We start from the raw sequence: 23049 nt of genomic DNA, 5'->3' as shown, positions 1-23049 counted from the left end.
CCGTGACATGGCCATCAAGACTCAGCCGAGCCTGGGCATTAAATGAAAGTGATGCAGTCTGCCATCCAACTTAAAGAGTGCTTTTACGGATGGCTACCCCCGTCCTGTTGGGATCAAAAGAAGAAGCTGAGTGGACTGTATAGGGCCTTGTCTGCTCTGGGTAGAAGACCAAGGCTCGCTTGCGGTCCAAGGTGTGCAGTGCAATTTCTCCAGGATCAGCACGATGTCCGAGGATGAATGTTGACAGGACGACTGACTGGTTAAGATGGAATTCCAACACCACCTTAGGAAGGAACTTAGGCTGACTGTGGAGAACTACTCTGTTGTGCTGAAATTTCATGTAAGGTGGATCCGCTACTAGGGACTGTGAGCTGAAGTAACTACCACCAAAAACAAGACCTTCCAGGTCAAATACTTCAGAGGATAGGAATCTAGTGGCTCAAAAGGCGCTTTCATCAGCTGGGTAAGGACGATGTTGATTTGAGGGGTCTTTGAAAAAAAGCAAACCTCTCATGGATTGAACAACTAGAGGCTATTCAGAGATGGGCCTACCTTCTACACAATGACAAGCACTAACTGTCAGGAAGAACTTTTTCATACAGTGGTAGATATGTGGAATGCCCTCTTACCGGAGGTGGTAGAGATGAAAACGGTAACAGAATTCAAAAATGCATGGGATAAACACAAAGGAATACGGTTTAGACAGAATGGATCCAAAGAAGTTTAGCGGTGATTATATGGCAACACCACCAATTGGGAAGCAAAGCCAGTGCTGGGTAGATTTACATGGTCTGTGTCCTGATCGTGGCTGGACAGATTTGGATGGGCTAGAGTGGGGATTTGATGACAACTTCAGAAGTTGGAGAAAAAGGACAGTGCCGGGCAGACTTCTACAGTCTATGCCCTGAAAAAGTGAAAAAACAAAACAAGATCAAGTATGGAAATAGAATGTTAGGTATAATTACGAAAGGAATGGAAAACAAAAATGAGGACATTATAATGCCTTTGTATTACTCCATGATTTATTTACTATTATTTTTATTAGGATTTATTTACCGCCTTTTTGAAGGAAAATCACTCAAGGCGGTGTACAGTAAGAATAGATCAAACATGAGCAATAGGCAATTAGAGCAATAAAAATATTCGAACAATACAAAGTATGGCATGGTATACTACTTGCAATGACAACACAATATGTACTAGAACATTACAATTGGTAGTGAAGGGTAAGGCAAAGTTGTAATGATGCAACCGCACCTTGAACACTGTATGCAATTCTGGTCACTGCACCTCAAAAAAGATATTTATTTATTTTAACACATTTATACCCCACATTTTCCCACTAGTTGTAGGCTCTAAGCGGAATTAGAAAAGGTAAAAAGAAGAGCGAAAAAAATGATAAAGGGGATGGGACGACTTCCCTATGAGGAAAGGCTAAAGCGGCTAGGGCTCTTCAGCTTGGTGAAAAGATAGTTGAGGGGAGATATGATAGAGGTCTATAAAATAAAGAGTGGAGTGGAATCGCTTGTTTACTATTTCCAAAAATACTAGGAGGCACGCAATGAAGCTACAAAGTAGTAAATTTAAAACGAATCGGAGAAAATATTTCTTCACTCAACGTGTAATTAAACTCTGGAACTTGTTGCTAGAGAATGTGGTAAAAGTAGTTAGCTTAGCAGGGTTTAAAAAAAGGCTTGGATAGCATCCTAAAAGAAAAGTCCATAAGCCATTATTAAAAAGGACTTGGGAAAAATCCACTGCTTATTTCTAGGATAAGCAGCATAAAATGTATTGTACTGTTTTGGGATCTTGCCAGGCACTTGTAACCTGGATTGGAAACAGGATTCTGAGGTTGATGGACCTTCGGTCTGCCTCAGTATGGCAAAACTTATGTATTTATGGCAATCCTGTATAAAAGCTTTATGTGCCAAAAGCAAAACCTTAAACTGTATTCTACTGGAAATTGGCAACCATTGTTGTGCAGACAGAAGGGTAACATGATCATATTTGGCATTATAAAAAATTCACACTGCTGTATTCTGAATCAGTTGCAGGAGCTGAAGAGAGTAGAGGGGAACACAAACTAAAAGGGAGTTACAATAGTCCAAATGTTGCAAGATGAATACATGGATCACCGTCTTTAAAGCCCTGTAGTCCAAGGGCCTAAGCGATAAATTTTTCTTAGGACCCAAAAGAACTCTGGACCACATGAGAGATGTGGGGACTAAATGAAAGGGAGCTATCTGTAAGAACTCCCAGAGATAAACAGATTCCCTAAGGATCTGGGTAGTGTTGATGCTAGGCTGAAAAGGATACAAGAGCCATGATTAGGAATCCAAAGGGCTTCAAATTATGCAGGATACATAAAGCTTGTGGTCTCCTATCCAGGAGGAAATATCAGAGAGGCCACTACTAAGGTTTTGTTTGAATAAATTATTCCAGGTATCACGAGCAGTAAATGCCCCCCCCCCCCCCCACCATTTTCCTACTCAGACCTCTTCAATATTTCACTTATACTCTCTACTACTATAAATCATTTCTATAGCGCTACCAGTCATATGCAGCGCTTCACAAATGAACATGAAGAAAATACATTCTCTGCTCAAAAGAGCTTACAATCTAAATCAGGACAGACAGACAGGACCTGTTCTTACCAAAGTAGCCTCATCTTAAACATACAACTAATAATTACCCTATATCAGCTCACCTATCGGTCTTTCTTCACCCTCTGCTTCCATTTCTTCACTCGATGGTATTCTGTTTATCTGCAGGAAATTTCCCTGCCACCTGGAAACAGGCAGTTATGTATCTCCACATTAAAGACCCCCAAACGAATCTATCCTCAATTAGCAATTATGGACCCCTCTCTAGTCTACCTTTTGTATACATGATTTTGGAGAAATCTGCAGCAACCCCGCTTTGACTATCTTGAAGAAAAAAAAAAAATCAGTGTACGCTATCCTTGCCAAACTGCCTTTGGATCTATCATTCAACTAAGCAGACCTCCTCCTTATCCTGTCGGCTGCCTTCAACTTGGTCAGTTATACAGAACTTCATTGTCTTGCAAATCTAAATAAATATATTTTGGCAGTGCACCGGCATGGTTTTATTCCTATTTATTGATCATTCTTTTGTCATTCATCCTTCAACTCAGACATTCACACCTAGACACCACTATCAGCAGTTCCTCAGGGTTCTATATCAGGCCCAATACTCTACAATGTTTTCCTCGTTCTATTGACCCTACTGCGCCAGGCCCTTGACTTCACATTTTTCATACAGCTCCTTTATCCTCTGGATCCTCACCTTCCTTTTCTTGATAACTCACTCTCCTTTAAGTTACACATTGTAACTGATTGTGAAGTTTAATATCGGTTCATTATGCAGGAACCAAAGAATGAAGCTATGATTTTCTCTTCTCGTGCCCCTTGTGATACCATACATCAGGCCTTGTCAAATTTTCTTAGGATCTAGGAGCCAGCCCCAGAACGACTGGAATTATTTATGCTCATTTATATATCACACATTCATAACATGCTTACTGTGATGTACAAGCAAGCTATCTACGACAAAAACAGAGGTGTGGATAAGACGATACTGCTCTTCTCCATTGCCCATCCATCCACAGCCTATCTGGCAATGGAGAGAGGCTTTGGCCTGCAATTGCTGAGGCAACAGGAGACTAAATCTGCAGCTACCTCTCCCCACTGCTCATCCACCCGCAACCTAAAGCCTCTCTTCAGCACCTACCCAACCACCCCAGCAGCCTTGGTGTCACATCCCCATCCTTAGCAGTAGCTTCTCTGAATCTCTCCTTTACTCCTCCTCCCAAAGCAGTAGCCTCTCTCAATACCTGTTACCTCCCCCAGGAGGAGTCTACAATTCCTCCCCCCCCAATCTAGAATAGCTTCCTCAACTGTTCTCTCTCCCCCCACCCCAAAAAAGGAACCAGACTTTCAAATTTTAAATTGATCCTACTACAGGGCTGCTGGAGAATCTTCTCCTCAGCAATAATGCTCCTTAAAGGTTGCTTCTGTTCCATGTGAGCAGCTTTCCAGTGTGGACAATCTCTCCCCCAGCAATGCCCCTCCCCCCACCAGTTCTACCTCTATCCCTACTCCTGACACACATACATACACATCCCCACAACTCCACTTCCAACTGTTTACTGCTAAATGTGTGGTTATCAGGAGGCAGAGGCTGGGAGAATGGGGGAGGGGGAGGGGTCAGCCCCAGAGTTGCCAGCATGGATGAAGGGGGGCTCCTCTCCAACAGCTCCAGAGTTGCCGTAAATCCTAGCTTAAAAGCTTACTACTTTTCTGCTGCATTCTAGACTGCCTTGTAGAACTGATTGTTTCCTCCACTGATATTCTTTTCCTCCTGGAATGGCCTGCATTTCCCAACTGAATGAGAGATGTATTACTGCCCCCTTGTTCTAGTCCCCCTATCACCAATTCTTGGAACATGCTGTCATTTTTTCCTCCCTCTATTCTTTTGTTTACTTTTTGTGTTTTGTATTGTCCACCTGATTGTTATTTTATCATGATACTGTAAACCATCTGGACTTATTATATAGGTGGTATATCAAATAAAATGAATCTTGAACCTTCTCTTCTGTAGGGCTGAGCTAGTAGTATGCACCAGTGTTGTAGATATGCCTGAAGCTCACAGAACCAATGCAACCACAATGGAGTACTTTAAAAAATAATGAATGTTATCTAGTGAGTCCACTGACTCCTATCACTAGGATCTTCTCCCATCTGAATCCAGTAGTTAACTGTGGAAAGACTGAACAGATAATCACACCACCACCTCAACAACAATTGTACAAAACTAGTACTTGTTTCTGTTCTGGGATACTTATTTTTTTTTATTTCAAAAAATGTATAGCCCACTTTAAATCAAAGTGGGTAACAATAAAAACATACAAAATATAAAAAAGACCACCAACAATAACATTTCATACTGTCAATACATCATTAACTTGTAGAGAGAGCTGTTGAAACAAATCAATCTCTAATCATTCATATATGCTTTCACAGTCCCTGAAAATACAGCAAAAACATCAACAAACTGATGCAACAGACTTGGCAGCACCTGTAGAAAACTAGCTCAACTAAGGAACCAGCTCTGCTATGTTGGATTTGAACCTCCCTATCACTTCTGCTGCGCACATTGGATGTAGAATGCCAGCAATGTGCAAATTCCTAGTAGCGTCATTTTAAAAATTATGTCATGTCATAATTTTCTTGATGATCAGAGCTCATAAAGATGGTTCCTCAAATAAATATAAAATGAAAAGTTTAAAGATACTGTGTGACAGACACACTTAAAATGTCATAAAATTTTGTCTTGTCATTTATACACCTTAAGTTCACCCCACAAAGTGGGATGTGAAAAGATTTAGCATTTACTGAACATTAACAGCCAAAATTAACAGTAAGGGCAAAGGATGTGCATAACTGTTGGCAGTGTGTCCAGAATGTGCCCTGCAATTACTGCATGAATAATTCCTTACTGTGTGTTAAAGTTCATTCACAGTTAGTGCAGACACACTTAAGGGGCAATTCTATAACGTAGGTGCTAACATTATGTGCATAACACATGCATAAAACATTTAGAATACTAGCATATAAGTGCACTTATGTGTATATGTCAGCATGCCATCTGCAAACACTTGCTAGTGCGTATTTGCGTAGCATGGGCAAGGCTCACACCTACACGTTAACTTACAGAATACTATACATTACGAGGGTACCTGCAGCATTTTCACTAGCTTTATGGCTGGCGTCTATGCTTTAGGCCAGGGGTTCTCAACCCAGTCCTCGGGACACACCAAGCCAGTCAGATTTTCAGGATACCTGCAATAAATATACATGAGATAAACTTGCATACAATGGAGGCAGTGCATGCAAATATAGCTCATACATAGTCATTGTGGATATCTTGAAAGCCAGACTGGCTTGGGTGTGTCCCGAGAACTGGGTGGAGAACCCAATAGCTAGTTAAAGTAAAGCAGTTTTCTATAAAAGAAGACGCCTACCACATGTCCTCCATACACATAATTGTGGGCATCCAGTTACACAACTGCTCCTTAATGCCTCTTCTTGAGGACACATTAAGTGCATCCATGCTAACTGCACAAGTGTCAGCGTGCACTAATTAACATGCGCCAACTCTGTAATACACAGTCCACTCTTAATTCCACCCGTACCCCCACCTCATCTGGCACTAGGCAGTTAACGAAGGATGTTTAACAAGTGGTAGGTATTAGTGTGCTAAATTCTGTGCTAACTGCGTGACACACTTTAGTAAAAGTGCCCCGGTGTGTATTTCTTACCATTGGACAAGGCCTGCTGCAGCTCACTGTCAGAGATCACTCCACTTCTGTCCTTATCAACTCTAAAAAGACAGAAAAACAAGAATATATTTATTTGAAGAGGAAAGAATATTAACACTGTTATACCTTTATTTATTCCAAAGCTTGACAAACCCCAGGTGCTGGCACCTAAGTTTTGTAACCTGAACATGCACAGCTTGATCAGAATGTGGAAAGCAGCTGGCTCCATACTTTTCCCTCCTCCCCCCCCCTAAACTTCAAAGTGGTGCCTCTGATGCGTGCACAGGCCTTCCCCTCCCTCCTCCCATCCCAGTCCCTACTTTGGCAAGGATCAGAACTGGAAGGAAAGAAAAGCAGCTGCACCTCAGGATACAGCCTCCTCTTCTACCACTTGCTACTGAACGTAAAATTTTAACATGATTTTAGCTTCTTTCCCACTGGCCCAGCAACCAAAGCCTAAAACCTCTCTCCATTGCCAAATACAACATAGATAGATGAGCGATATGGGGAGCAGTAGCCTCTTATCCAATCCTTCCCTGCTACTGTAATAAACAGCTTGTTGTAATTCACATTGAACACACAATGAAATGTGTGATTTAATATGCCAAATACATACAAGTTCCAGTCATTCCAAGCAAGGCTTCTAGATCCTTAGAAACTTTGTTGAGCCCCAATTTATTCTATTTAAATTTCACATAAAACTTTTCTGCTTACAGGCAGTATATCAAAGCAGTGTACAATCAGGTACACTAGGTTATTTTTCTGTACCTGGAGGGCTCACAATCTGATGGGCAGATCAGAAGCAAACTCGGACGCTAGAGGCTATTAGCGCCATTCTAGTCCCTGCATTTTGTTACCACCTGAAGATATGGGACATGCTGGACATGAATCCCAAATGACAGGACTGCTATGGCAGCCTGACAGTTGTGAGTAAAGCTAGGCCTCACAGTACAGGTCAAGAAGGCAAGTCACTGAGAAGCTGGTCAACAAGTGTGACACAGAATCTCATATCCTTTTTTGCTTATGAAAGAGCAAAATCAGCTGACATGGAGAAATAATAGAAATATGCTTTGCAGAAGAATATGGTTAATAACTCTATAATGCTATAACATGATTCTGCAATTATAGTTTAACTAGTAAGAAAGGCCTGTTTCTCAATCAAATGAAACTGGTGCTAGCAAGGGTTTTATCTATTTGTGTTTGTTTTGACCTGAACTGTTTTAATATATGTTTATTTTTTATTTATAGTTTGTGTTTGAGTGGAGTTCCTAAGTGTTGTACATCATTGTTCTATTGACAGAGGAGGGGTAGCTGTTTGTGTAGTTCTTGGCTTTTTCAGTTTGTGTGTATATGATTCAGACAGTAACTGTGTATGTGATAGATTGTGTGTGTGTGTTTCTGACAGTGACAGTGGTGGGGGTGGGTCTGATGAACTGCAATGGTGCATGAATGTGTGTGTGTCAGTAATTGTGTGTGTGTGTGTGTGACAGTTACCTTGTGGGGGGGTGGGTTGGGGAACTGTGTGTGTTGTGTGTCACAGAGAGAGATTGTGTGTTTATGTGTGAGACGGGAGGGTTTTCGAGAGGATGGTACAGTTTTTTTTCTGTCAGAATGACGGGGGGGAGGAGGTTTTAGATGTTGCATGAGTGTGTGTGTCAGTAATTGTGTTTGGGGTGGGGAACTGTGTGTGTTGGGTGAACTGTGTGTGTTGTGTGTCACAGATAGTAGTAGTATGTGTGAGACAGGGGAGGTTTTCTGACAGGGTGTTACTTTTTTTTTCTCTGTCAGAATGCTGCTGTTGCTTGGGCTCTCTGGATGATGACATCCGAGGCTTCAGTCCCAGGCACAGCCAATCAGAATGGAGGCACGGACCCAGGCAGCTTCATGGAATGTTCATGGTGCAAATTATTATATAGGATGATAAGTATATGGGACATGAAGTTATAAAAGTTAGAACCATGGACCAATTAGCCAGAGAACTAATGTCAGTGGTCACGCTTGTGTCACGGTTAGTCTCTCATATGAGAATTGATTGTACTACTCAGCTTATCTGATTATACCCTGTATTATGATTGCCATAATATTCCTATGCACCTTATCTGTTATATACACTCTGATTCTCTATTCCATCAATGTGACTATAGTTGTATTATATTGTAAGCCACATTGAGCCTGCAGATAGGTGGGAAAATGTGGGATATAAATGCAGCAAAATAAAAAAAAAAAAAAATAAATCATTGCTTGGTAAGTGAAATAAATTATTATTATTCTCATATATCCATAGCCTTCTGCATCTTTTTGTCTCCTCACTTAGTGGGTGATAAGTACATTATTGCCTGGAGTGGTGGACACTCCAGGCTATGGGTAATTAGTTACTACTTGGGGAGGACAAAAAGAATTTACACACCCCATGATCAGAGCCCCCGAGCACATGAAAACATGCTTGTGGACTCTGAAGGCAACTAGCATGCAAATGAATGCCAAACAGGGCTCTTACTGCCAAATAGCATGCAAAAGCATGCTAAAAATATTCCTCCCCAATGATCAGCAAGCCAAACATTGGAGCGCTGGCAGGAGCAAACCCTATGTAGGCATGCTAGCAGGGCCCCCATTCCCCTCAATACAAGCCCCCCTCAGAAGCAGAAACTCAATCCCCAGCCAGTGACCCCCCCCCCCCCAAACCTGGTGGTCTAGCGGCTCTTTTTCCTGCCCCCCCCCCCTACTTTGTTGGTTGAGGAAGGTACATTCCCTCCTAGCAGCACTGCCTTGAAAATGGAAGCACCCAGCCCTGCCCAGTGCATCCCATATGGTGTGAAACCCCGCCCAGTGCATCCCAGGATGCACTGGGCAGGGCGCCACCATTTTCAAGACGGCACTGCTGGAAGAGGAGGGAGTGTACCTCCCTCCTTCAACAAAGGTATGGGGGGGGGCGGAAAGAGGGCCGCTAGATCACCAGGTTTGGGGGGTTTGATTTGTGGCCCACCAGGGCTTTTTTGAAGGGGAATGCGAGGGGTGGTTAGGGGGCTGGAGACTAGCCGGACCTCCAGCCCCTCCTGAACTTGGGTTGGGGGGACTGGTGGTCCACTGGGCCTCCAGCCGCCGTGTCACTAGCTTGGGGTTCGGTGGGGGCACAGGGCCATGCTATTTGGAGTCTGGTGGTCCCACGGACCTCAAGCTCCTGTGTTTGACAGGTTTGGGCTGTCAAAAGCCCAGACCAGTCAAACAAGTGCAGCGCTCAGGCACAATCCTCCCTCACTTTACCCTATGATCAGAGATAATAGCAAATATAAATTTGCATTCTATTATCTCTGATCATAGGAGTGGTAAAGCCCTGTGCAGTTTCAGCACTATTTTTAGAGCACTGTTTGGAACAGCACAGAGCTTTGATCATCTGGGCATGAGTGTGTATCTGAGGCAATGTAGGGTTAGATGACTTATTCAAGATCACAAGGAGCTGCAGCAGGATTGAACTAAGTTCCCCTGGTTCTCAGCTTGCTGCTCTAACCATCAAGCAGCTCTTCTACTCCCCCTACACATATCTAATATAATAATTCGCACCTCCAACGTTCTGAAGCTGACTCTGTGGCAGTGAAGCCCTGTAGTGTTCGTAGGCTTCATAATCGCTCCGTCCATGGTAACGCGACGTCAAAAGAAGGGACCAACCACAGGAAAGAAAGCAATTTCCTACTTCAGCACCTCGAGATATATTCCCCCCCCCCCCAAAAAAAAAGTTTAAGCTCAGTTTCGACTCCCTCTAACTCAGCTGCGAGCACTACCACCACGCCAAAAGCTTCTGGCCCGGCAAGTCCCCCCCTGCAATGCACGCAAAGAAGCAAAGTTCCCCGATACACCGCAGCCACTTACCACGCCTCAATCCTTCATCGTAATCCTGTGGACCACCATGGTGAAGGGCCAGAGACCCTCCCGTCCACAAACAGCTCACGGCGCTTCCATTGCTGTAGCTCCTGCTCTGCACCAAACCACCTGGGCGACAGCCCGACTCTCGCTATCTCGCACGTCACAACGCACAAGCAAAAGCTCCACCCGTGAGAAGCTTGCATCCCATCATGGCGTATGCGCGTTAACCACTTACAGGCACGTAAGAGATCGAACAATCCAAGCGGCCTAGGGCGGGGTAAGTTGTTTCCGAGGTGTTAAATAATCTGAAGGGAAATCGCTCATGCTGGAACGGCTCCAAGGTGGCTAAAGGCACAGAGAGCTACGAGGTGTAAATGTTACAATATGCTGAAGTCAAAGTCTGCGAATACAGTCAGGAGCTGAAGGCAGACAATGCCACAAAGGACAAAAATACAGGTCACACAACCGAGAGTCTAAGGTTCCCGATGCCACATGGGATTGCCAAATAGGGAGACCATGCCGGGATGACCAACGTGCCCCAAAGGTGGCTGCTGCAGCAGCACATCACTCATGTAAACACGGGCCGCCAGCTGCCCCTGCATCAGAGAGAAGAAAAATGGCCATGCCTCAAGAAGGAGAAAAACAGTCGTGGCATGGGGAGCCACAGCTAACAAAACAAGGAACCTCACAATCCAGTTATCAGGAGTAAATGCAGCAGAGGGCAGCAAACACCCCTGCAAGTACAGGCACAGGCCAAAGGCTGCCTATTCAGCTGGGAAAGAGCAGGCCAGGCAACTGTGAAGAGACATTGCCTCTTTGCTCGAGACAAGGAAGAAATACACTCCCCACAGGAAAAGAGGACAGCCAATGCCAGCACAGCCAAGGCCTCAGAAAGAGAAGTGAGCTGCAGACTGAAAATGCAGCTGGGACGAGTAGCCTGGAGAAGGCCGCAAGGGCAGCTGAGAAGCTGAGAGTGACCTGGGAGCAGCAAGAACCAGGCTTCTTCTGTGCAGGAATTTGCTGTGCGAGAAGGAGCAGAGACCCGAAACCACAAAGCCAGACAAAACACTTCCATCAATCAAGGGAGCCAACGCTGTCTACACCACAACGGCCTGAAAGCTGCAAAGACAGAAAAGGAGAAAGAGCAATCGTAAAGTATTTTTTATAAGCTATCGTTTGTCCTTTAATGGATTACTGTAATGGTTTGCACAAAACTATAGCTAGTGTGATTACAGGGACTTCTTGTTTTAGTCACATTTCTCAAATTTTTAGATCATTACACTGGTTACCTATTCAATGCTGTATTGAGTTTAAGATTTTGTTGCTTGTTATCATTAAGATTCTCTATGTTCTACTCTGAGATTTTACCAACTAACATGTTCCTTGACATCCTCTCAGAAAAACCTCCTTGATGTACCATCTCACTGCCTTGTGTGACTAGAGGAGTATAGATCTCCCATTTTTTATATTATAGGCCCAAAATTGTGGAATACTCTGCCCACTGAACTTCGTACACTACAAAATATAACAATTCAAGGAACTGAAAACGTTTCTTCAAGTATATAAGCCAATGGAACAATGAAGGCAACAGTTGAAGTTTTGATTATGTTGCTGCTGTGAATTCTGCTGTGATTTTAAAGGATTTATTTTTTAATATCATTTATTCCTTTATGATATGTACATGACTTGTTCCTTGTTTAGAATTTTTATGATAATGTGGGTTATAAGGTACAGTAAAAAAGCGTGACAAAATCGCTCCCACACTGGCCCCCACACAAGCTGCGCAAAAAGAAATAGTGTACCACCGCAGGCGCACTAACCCGAACAGCAGAGAAGAATGAAAGTTCATACTCAAATTTTGCCAGCCTTACAGCCCACAGGCCTTCTGACTCCAATCAGGTGGCTGAATCCAGAGACATCCCTTCTCCTCCACAATGCTACATCAGCAGAGATATGCTCTTGTTCAGTATTTTTGTTTTTCAAAGTTCTGTGAGGAGGAGGAGGAAGGGGGAAGGGACCTGGCGCCACCATGTATATCCCAAGTCAGGTACCTCTACTGGCCTAGACACCCTCAAGCTCAACTGAAGCAGGAAACCCAGGACAGGAGCCACCGAAGCAGGAGAAACCAGGAGCTAGCAAGAGACCGTCCACCATCTGCTGGATACAGAGAATACCGACTGACCAATCCTGCTGGTAGATGGTCATGACCCACAAGTCTCTGGATTCGTCTGCTGCTGATGACAAAGAAGGACATTTCAAAAGGCTGAAATAGACATTCAATGTGCTTGAAACACCCAAATCCCAATTTAGCAAAAGGCTTAATAGGGACGTCCAACACTGCAGTATGTCCAAATAGCAAGGAGGCATGTTCTAGGTGGGACTAGGGAGGGACTGAAATCTGTACGTCCAACAGCAATTACCGAAAGGGAAGCAGCAAGAGGATGTCCTTTAGACCTTGTTTTAGGAGGGTCCAGGTTACAGAAAGGTGCTCTGACTGAGCAGCTGTCCACTGGATGGATTAAAGGTATGACACCTCCTTAATTTCCCTAGAAGTTGCCGTCCCCCTCCCTCTCCCCTGAAAGTGGACCAGGCTGTATGACAGCTTCAGGTATTATGGACATTATGAGCAGAGAAGCCTAGTGGTTAGTGCAGTGGACTGTAAACCAAGGGACCCAGGTTCAAATCCCACTTCTGCTTTTATTTATTTAGATCTCTCCAGAAACAGAATACCTCCTGTTCCTAAATATAAGGCACCTGAAGGCTATAGAAGTGGTGCACATTCAGGTACACTAGGTACTTTTCTGTTCCTAGAAGGCTCATAAATTACAAAAAGAGCTGAAGTAGGATTTGAACCTGGATGCTTTGTTTTACAGTCCACTGTATTAATCACTAGGCTGCCCCTCTGCTCTAAATGGATCTGTGCAGCCATGCAGACCCCCGTGTCCCTTGTTTTCCCATTCAAAATGTGTATGTTTCAGTTTGTAAAATGGATGTTCATGCTGGACATTTTCAGCACATGGATGTCCATTTCATGTATTTTCGAAAATACAAATGAGATGGACATCCGTTTGGGACACTCAGATGTCAAGTCTTTAAAATCTCTTCTTCATGCTTTTGTTTTTACCTGAATAGATTACTCTAACTCCCTTCTTACTGGTTTGCTTTGCTACCCTATAAAATGTTTGCAATACAAAACAGAGCTGTTCAACTTCTTTCTAATGCCTCATTCACTTCCCTATTGTTCTCGACACTGGTTGCCCGTTATTTTCAGAATCCTGTTTAAAATTTTGCTACTTGCTCACAGAGCTTTTTGTATGGGTCTTCCTCTCTCTCTGCTATACAGTTTTCTTACATGCCTTCATGGTCTCTTCACTTTTCTTCTGGTAACGTTTTAAGAATTCCCCCCTTCACCAAAATCTGTTTGGATACTTCTCATGCAATGGCTTTTTGTTGTGCTGTTCTCTCACTTTGGAATACTGTTCTACTGGAACTTTTTCTTGGAAGGTTCAAGATGAAGGAGGTCAAGGTCACACTTAAGACTTGGCTATTCCAGCAAGCTTTTCCCTCTATTCACTGATTTAATATGTATTCTTTTGTGGTAGACTTATCCCTGTCAATCCTTACATGTTCTGATAATTGCATGATCCCCACCAGATATATTTTTGTTCTGCTATTTATCCCTTCCCTTTCCCTCCTTTTGTTTTATTTAGGTTTTGTCTTGTACTTTTTTGGGTTATGTTCTCTGTTGTGTATTTCGCTTGTCTATGTAAATCACCATTAATGTTATTGCAAATGACAGTTGTATGATTGGTCTGCATCTCAAGCTATGAACCACATTTTTAACAAACCTTTCATGAAAGCGTTATATATTGTGAATGCATCCATGTGTAGAAAAATTTAAGACACTCAGTCACTCACATATCTAAACTTCTAAATTTGGTACCGGTGCCAGTTTCTCAGCTGTAACCTGGTGAAGACTCAGCAGCCAGACCGAGCCTGTGCCAGACGCTGGGAGCAGAAGCTGTAGCCCCGAGATGGCAACATGAAGTTAGATGGAATGGTGAGGACGTAGGCAAGGAACTGAAAAGAGGGATGGGAACAGAAAGTGACTGGTGGGAGATATAGAAAAGCCAATAATCCCCCCCCCCCCAACAAAACAAAAAAAAAAAAAGAAATGATCTTTAATGGCACACTCTCATCTCTTCCTCCCAAAATAATATAGAAAAAAAAATCAAAATAGGACAGAAAACAAAACAAAAGCAGAATAAAATGAATGTTCAAAACAGAACCAAAAGGAAACAATAAGCAAAAAATTTTCCACATCAGTCCTAATTATTTGAAAAGGTTTCCCCCCTTGTTGGGCAGCCTTGAACCACTTTGCTACTGAAGATCTTTGACAAGACTTCCCATTTCCTAGTTATTACAGAAAAGATTCTACAAGCAGGTGCAATTAGACACTTTTTTTTTTTTTTAATAACCTGCCTACGTCACAGGGATTGAGCATTCCAGTAAAATAATCAGACAGGGAAAGATACTTTGTGGTCATATGAGATATCTAAGAAATTACTAGGATGCTTCCACAAATTTGCTAAATTTGGCAACATTAGCACATGGCCAGGGCCGGATTAACACTATACTGGGCCCTAGACAAACACATTTGTGGGCCCCACCCCCACCATCATTTCACCTATCCAGAAGTAGCAGGGAACATACACAGCCTAGCTGTGGGTATGATAGCATAATAGTTTGTGAGTGAGCATGGGGACTATGCAAGCTCATGCTTTGAATGGAGAGGCTTCATGGTTAGAGCTGGAAAGCTGCTAAGTTACCCGGTTCCAGGAGGGGAATTCCGAGCCAGTCCTGGATTTCTGCAACCCTATCCTGGTACATTATGGAACCTGAAGTGCTGATTTTAATTAGTGGTATCAGAGACTACAAATCGAATAATGAATTGGGATACAAGTTTAAAAAAAAAAAAAAAACAGGACTGGTCAAGAAGTCTCCCTCCTGGACCTGGGTAACAGCAGCTCTGCAGCAGTTCACAAATGGAAAGGCAAAATAAAATATTTAGCTTTTCTTGATGCTTCTGAAAGGATATAAACTAAAAATTTCACTGGTACAAATATATCTGTGCACATACTAAGGGAAGGGAACTTCTCCATAGAGAGCTGCATGGGAACAGGGCTAGCGGAAATCCAACAGGGATCCCATGGGAGTCCCATGGGGTGGACACGGGTCCTGTCTGATTCCCATTGAAGTGTAGTGCCACGCCTTCCTACTTACCCTTTCCTCATGTTTCTAAGCTAGCATAGCAATTATAATACCACAAAAATAATTAATAAATATGGTCAATAGCACTGAAATCCTAATGAACACTGAGAGACATTGTCAACATGGGTTATTGTTAAGTTGGGTTATTTTACCACAAGTTGGGTTATTTTAGTAAAGGGGACAGGTTAGATTCCAGTGGGGATGGGAGCAGACAGATGAAATTTCTGTCCCTGTGCAACTATTCCAGCCCAGATTCTGAATGGGAAGCTTTATTCATGTGACTATCCTTACCAGAGAGGCAAGGAAATGTACACAAATGCATGCACTCTCTAACTTTTCTAGTGCTATCCTGCTGCTCATGTGTTCATTCAGGCAGTGCCCTCACCAGGTCTGCCCACCATCATGTAGAGTTTTTGCATTTGCTGTCAGGTCTTTTTCTCAGCTGACAGCAGACCTTTCACACTCTTCAGTCCAACTCCTTTTCAACAGTTCCCCCCACCCCCAGAACACTTACTAGTTCCACTGGTTCTCTCCAAACACTTTGGCAAAGCTCAGCTTCCCCCACCCCCACAGCCCTTGCAGCTCAGCCCCGCCTTCCTGTGACTAGAAGCCTTCCCACTGGCTGGATCCTACCACAGCCTCTGAACTGGAAGAGGGGAGCACAGAGAACTGTAGTGGGCTAAACTCTGAAAAATATCCATACACAGACATCTTTCTGGCTTTGAGATAGGGTTACCATATATCCGGGTTTACCTGGACATGTCCTCTTTTTGAAGACACTGCCCATTTGTCCAGGTTTGCAGGTAAGCTGTCTTGCTTGCGGGCCTCAGGGTGTCCTCCCCCCCCCCCCACCCTTCCATACTTTAACGTGCCTAGTGGTCTATGGCCTCTTCAGGGCAGGAAAGAACCCCCTCTTTCTTGCCCGGGGCTGCTGTAGACCACTTGCTGACGGTGCCACTTCAAAATGGCTGTCGACAGTTCCAGCGGTGGCCCAAAGCAGCGCTGGCAGCAAGCGGTCTGCAGCAGCCTTGGACAGGAAAGAGGGGGCTCTTTCTTACTCTGAAGAGGTCACCAGACCACCAGACACGATAAGGTACAAGACGGGAGGGAAGGGGATGGAATCATGTGGGTGGAGAGGAGGATGGAAAAAAGACTGGGGAGAGGACATACATGGGGAGAGGGAGGGAAATACATTGAAGGGAATGGAGAGAAGAGGAGAGAGATGTGCTGCTCATGGATGGGAGGGAAAAGAAAGGGGGACATGCTCATGAAGTGTACAGGTCTTAAGCATTTCATGCGCATGTCATGTTCATTTTGTATTTAGCATGGAAAAATGCATGTGTTACTTTACCAGTATTTTCGCTGGTTACAGAATCTGGCTTTCTTGGGGGGAGTCTAGGCAACACTGCAGTGCGGGGGCGGAGCTCGTGAGTGACCGGGGGCATGGTGGAGGCAGGGCTGAATTTTAATTTGGGCCCTCTTTTTCTCACGGCAAATATGGTAACCCTGCTTTGAGACAAGTCATTTCCATGTTTTCCTTGTTATTCCTAGTTTTGTGCTAGTTTTCTGGATATTGTAAACTATGTTGAACCAGCACTTTGGATAATTGTTGTTTATAAGAATCTGTATTTTATAGTATTGTACAGGCTGCTTGTCTGACTATCGACAACTAGCTCATTTTCCTGTGCTTTACATAAGAGCAACCATGGAGATAAACTTCAGATTCCTGAGGCAAACTTAACAGTGTAACCATGGGAGATGCATCAGATTCCTCCAATTGCTACAGACCCAACAAGAAGCACAGAGACCAGAGAACAGCAGAGGCTCCCACAGTGCAAGCAGCACTTGGTAATCTCCAAGTGAAAAGACACAGTTTATTATCACACGACTTTGATACTGCTGAAATCAAGGCCAGTGCTTCAGCTCCCTCACAAACACAGAAAAAACATACTCTCCTCCCCCCACCTCCCCGAATGTAAGACAAGGCAATAAATAGTCCCACCTGAACTAGCTGAAAGGAAGAGATAGCAGAAAGAGACTGCCAATAAGTTTACTGTTCCTTCTGCCCTCTGTGTTAAAGAATAAATATTCTGCATCTTTTTTTGTTGTTGTTTTGCTTCAGTAGAAAGTACATTGAAAAGACAAGGGGGAAAAGTGTGTGTGTGTGTGGTGGGGGGGGGGGGGGGGGTAATACTCAAAGGAAATTGCCTGTTCTGAAAATAATTCCTTTTTTTTTTTTTTTTTTACTGGAGCATAAGTCTGTCAAATGAGATACCTCCCAGCTCCACACACAAAAAAAACAAAGAGAAATGTTCTCCAACTGGTTCAGAAAAGCTGTGTGTTACCCTTGTAGAGCAAAGCTCAAAGGTCTATGATCTTCTTACGCACATCGAACAGCAGATGGAGACAGAACTCACAGGTTCCGGACTGCTCTGGTATGAATTATAAATGCAGTTTTCCACAATTTGCCATTTATCTTTTGCAGAATAAGCGAAGATACTTACCTGTAGCAGGTATTCTCTGAGGACAGCAGGCTGATTGTTCTCACATGTGGGTCGCTTCTGGAGCGCATGCAGCGCGCATGCGCGGACTGATTTCCCGCCCAGAAGCTCTGGAAGCAGGGCCCTGATGCGCTCGTCGAGAGCTGTCATCAGACAAGGCTGCGGGGTCGGTAAAGGAGCTAGTGGCAGAATCTTGGCCACCTTTAAATCTAGACTGAAAGCCCACCTCTTTAACATTGCTTTTGACTCGTAACCACTTGCCTCCACCTACCCTCCTCTCCTCCGTCCTGTACACATTAATTGATTTGATTACTTTATTTTTTGTCTATTAGATTGTAAGCTCTTTGAGCAGGGACTGTCTCTTCTATGTTTGTGCAGCGCTGCGTATGCCTTGTAGCGCTATAGAAATGCTAAATAGTAGTAATCTGTCGAGGCTCGGAACCAGGCTGCCAGAAGACCCACGCATCGGCACCTCCGGAATAGAGGGGGAGCTATCCTCTCAGCGCCGACACTTCTCGGGTGTCGATTCCCTTGATGGCCCGGAGCTCCCGGCACTGTGTGTTGAAGGAGAACGATGACGGTGCTTCTTCGCTTTCGCTCAACGTCCGTCATCGAGACTCCTCGGTACCAATGAGGACGACGTGGAATCCTCACGCCTCCTCGGGGCCGGGTCCGACGAAGGTCGGTCCCGGGGGGCCTGCATAACACGAGGCCTCGAGGCAGGTGTAGACCCACTAGATGCTTCACTGCTCCCAGCGCAAATTGGTCTTTCAGCAGCCATTACCTCCGCTCCCAACATCAATGCTTCCCTCGATGTCGACGCTGCCGACCTCGGTACTGATTTCGAAGGACCGGACCGAGCACCAAAAAACTTTTCTTGTTGGGCTTCTCAAGATGCTTGGGTCCGTTTCTTCACACGAAGACACAGACTACAAGCGGCTGGGCTATGTTCGGGCCCAAGGCACTGGATACACCAGGTGTGGGTATCGTACCTGAGATGGTCCAGTTGCACCGAGTACAACGCTTGAAGCCGCTGGGTGTCTTCGATGACATGGAAGAAAAATCGGTTTTGGCTAAATCAAAAGACACGATTGTGCCTGTTAATAGAAAAAAAAAAAAAAGAGCACAAAAAATAAGGGAATAAGCAGGCCGTGTCAAAAAACAAAGGAAGCTTTAAAAAGTGAACAAATCTAACAGACACTACGGATTTTTTTTTTTTTAACTGCACAAAAAGTAAAATAAAGAACAAATAGTGAAAAATTTGCGAAGACTCTTTTCCTGGGCCTGAGAGGAACAGAGATAAAACCCTACCGCACCTCAACGTGGAAAAAAGAAAACTGAGGAAACGCATTCATGCGATGGGCGGGAAATCAGTCCGTGCATGCGCGGTGCACGCTGCTCGCGTGCCAGAACTCTGGCAAAACTTTTTTAATATTTTGCTTGCAAAATGCTGATTCCTGGGCTGACGTGGACGTCGACCCATATGTGAGAACAAGCAGCCTGCTTGTCCTCGGAGAATATTAAAGTCCCTACTAATTAATGCACAATAATGGCATTATCATACACTAATCTTTAGTAAACAGTAAACAAATGCCTAAAAGCAGTATTTAAACCGTCTTAGAAAAATATTTTGATACTCAAAAAAATAAAAAAATAAAAAAATCTACCACGTGTTAACAGGGCACCTAAATCTTTTTTATGTGCACCTAGTTATAAAGGCAACAGAGCGTAAATGAAAACATACTTTATGTACAAAATACATACAAGTACATTGCAACACTGCCCTGGGAATGCCTCTCTCTAGTATGTGTTTAAATATGTACGTTACTGTTAGTGCATGAATTACACACACACATATAAATAAGTCATGCATTAAACATTGCCTTTCTGTGGTACAACCAAAGTTGTTTACATATTATATACACAGATACTGTCTCTGCCCTTAGTGGGCTCACAATATATTTATTTATTCATTTGCATTTGTATCCCACATTTTCCCACCTATTTGCGGGCTCAGTGTGGCTTACAATACTTTGTAAATGATGGAAGTGCAATTGGTTGCAGTACAATTATGGGTTACATTGTGAAGAGTTATATAAGACAGAATAAATTCAGGATATTGTTAGGGAATATAACAGTGGTGAGTTGAGAGGGGGACAAAACAGTATCGAGGGAACAGGGAGGTCTGACAATTATATAAGTTTTGTACCTGGGGCAATGGAGTGTTAAGGGACTTGCCCAGGATCACAAGGAGCTGCAGACGTGCCCCCCCCCCCCCAAAGTTCTCAGCACACCGAGCCACGCAATTTTAGATAAAATACATTTCCACTTGAAAAAGAGGCTGCACATGGTGAAAACCCTTTGTGAAATATCTTTCTATAACAGTGCTTATACTGTTCTGTTGTCCTTCCTATTAATGCTGAATGGCACTAGTCTTTCTCCCAATTTTCCTCCTCAATCCATACCCACTAATCTTGATTTCTGCATCCACCAAAACATCACCAATTGACATGGTTGCAGAAAATTATGCAAATAAACATAATTATACATATTACAGTTAACAATGGTGTGAACAGGGTATCTAGAAGTACTTAACTGCAGTTCTGCAGGATTATTCTAGTCACATAAATTAAACTATTCCACCTGTATGAAAACACTAAAGACACTTATAACATTGTAATTTTAACTTCAAAACATAAAAATTAGCATGTTTGCATAAAAATGTTTAAGCATACAATTCTCTTTAGACTAGATACAGTAATAGTGCACTACTAAGACTTCTGGTTTACAGCGATTTTAACAACCCAGTCTTCAAGACGAAGGCAATGCTGATTTCTTACAACTGCCAATAAAGCAACAAAGTCAGTGCAACAACTGTGGTATTACATTTACAGCAACTTCCCAGCTGATTGCCCTAGCCTCCACCAACCATTCCCACAAAACCAATTAGTCAGCCCAATTAAACCTTTTTCTGGATAAGAGGGTGGGGGGGGGGGGGGGGCACACAGAAAAGAACATGAAAATAACTATTAAATTCTCATATTACCATATTTTGCTTATTTTGTCCTAAACTGAGGATGGAACTGAGGCCCAGATGATCAAATCCCTCGTGCTGTTCCAAACAGAACTGGAAAATTAGCGCCAGAAGATCATGGGGGATTAAAGCCTACATGATCAAAACAAACAGCATGCAAATTTATGCACGCTATTAGTTTTGATCATTCTGAAGGAGGACTTGCCTGGGCATATGCCCAAGGCACAATCCTCCCGCAGGAGTCGTTTGAAAGGTACAGACTAAAAAAAAAAGCCCAGACCTGTCAAACAGGTCTTCCCCCCTCCGCCCACAGGGGCTGGAGGTCCAGTGGACCTCCAACCCCCCTAACCATCCCACAACACCTACGTTTCCTGGTGGCCCCAGTGGCCTTTGCCTTCTCCCCCCAGACATGAGGGGACTGGAGATCCAGAGGACCTCCAGCCTCCCTAACCCAAGGGCACAAGGGGCTGGAGGTTCTATGAACCACTGGTCCCCTCTAACCCCCCCATACCAAAAAATGACCCTGGTGCCCAGTGGGCAACACTTCCCCCACCCGTCCTAGCAGCCTAGTGCCCCCAAGCCCCTCCTGTACCTTTAGCAGGGAAAAAGGGAGAAGTACTCCCTCCTCCCTGGGTGCTACCTTCAAAATGGCGGTACCCTGCCCGGTGCATCCTGGGATGCAGTGGGGAGGGCTTGGCTCCATAAAGGAAGAAATTCCTCTATATGAAAGAAACTCCACCCACTACATCCCAAGATGCACCAGGCAGGGCACTGCCATTTTGAGGTGGCACCCTGAGGGTGAGGACATACTGGTCCCTTCTCTTCCAACTGGGGAGGAGGCTGGGTTGGGGAGGCTTTCAGGGGTCAGATCTCACAACAAGGGGGCCTGAACTGACCCCTCCCCCCCAGCAGCCAGGGTGGAAGAGCAATTTATTGGGGGGGGGGGGGGTCATGGGGTCCAGGTGTCCACTGGACCCCCAAGACTGATGGGTGACAGCCCAGGCTGTGAGGATGGGGAGCCTTAATCCTAACACCAGTTTGGATTAAGGCAGTAGGAGCATCATTGGATCAGAGCGCAGTTCTCTGATCCTGTGGGCAGAATACCAATAAGCTGTCATTTAATTCAGCTCTGAGGTATTCCTTGGCACACCTTTGCCAACTGATCATTAGGCACAGGTAAATGCGGGCGCTAGTGGCCTTTGGTTCCTGCATTTACCTTTGATCTCCCCTTTAGTTCCACAAAGCTGCCAATATATTAAATTAGTCCAATAAAAAGTATCATGTTCTACTACTAGGTTTTTTTTTTTAATGTGAATTGTGAAAAAAGTTTCGTTTTTCACCAGCCTCCTTCCTCAAGCTAGTCACTGAGCTCTGAACTATTTAACACTTCCCACAAAATAAAGGCGCCGTCTAGTACCCACTGGAACCAATAATCCCACCCCGACACGAAAACACTTCTCCCATCACCCCCGAAAACGAGGGCGGTGGTGGTCGGTGAAACGCTTTTGTACCCAGGAGGACCAAACGAACAAAGCTCTCTCTGCCCCCTCTCTCCCTGGCTATATATGCTGTTTGGGGGGCAAAAATGTGCCTGAAAGCAAAAGAAACAATGGTCTTAAAATGAGAATAGGCCTTGGCAGACAGATTTCCATCAATCAAAAAAATATGTCCTCACCAACCTCGGATAATTAAAAGACAAAAAATGGATACTTGTGAGTGCCCCTCCCCGATATTAAGCAAGAGATCCTACGCCGCACTCACCGCTGGAAGACGTTCCAAAGAAAGCTCTGATCCGGCACCGCGCCAGGTCGGTACTGCTGCTGCTGCCCGTGATAGGCCATAGTAGGAGACAGAATACGTAAACTATAACCGTCGGTCTAATGATACAACCAGCACCGTCTCTCTTCTCTCTCCCCAACGTCTAATACTAGCAGCACAGTGGCCCCACTCTCTTTCTATCACTCCTCCGGTCCTCCTCCCCTCTTGCAGTTCATTTCCTGATCCGACCTCCTTGGGGAACAGGAAGGAGTGGGAGCACGAAGAAC

At 44.2% G+C, this 23049-nt stretch overlaps 1 protein-coding gene across 2 annotated transcripts in view; it reads right to left on the bottom strand.

Annotated features, from left to right (window-relative positions):
• The window catches only part of PDCD6 (programmed cell death 6), a 70778-nt gene extending 47729 nt beyond the window's left edge, over positions 1 to 23049 (bottom strand). For both annotated transcript variants that reach the window (XM_030205038.1, XM_030205043.1), the window contains exons 1-2: positions 22766 to 23049; positions 6341 to 6402 (exon numbers count right to left, since the gene is read on the bottom strand). In XM_030205038.1, coding sequence (XP_030060898.1) covers positions 6341 to 6402; positions 22766 to 22845 — 142 coding nt within the window. In that variant the 5' untranslated portion in view covers positions 22846 to 23049. The remainder of the gene's footprint in view (positions 1 to 6340; positions 6403 to 22765) is intronic.

Source organism: Microcaecilia unicolor, chromosome 1, assembly GCF_901765095.1.
Source record: "Microcaecilia unicolor chromosome 1, aMicUni1.1, whole genome shotgun sequence".
In the NCBI taxonomy this organism is placed as follows: domain Eukaryota; kingdom Metazoa; phylum Chordata; class Amphibia; order Gymnophiona; family Siphonopidae; genus Microcaecilia; species Microcaecilia unicolor.
This window is presented reverse-complemented; position numbering and strand designations above follow the sequence as displayed.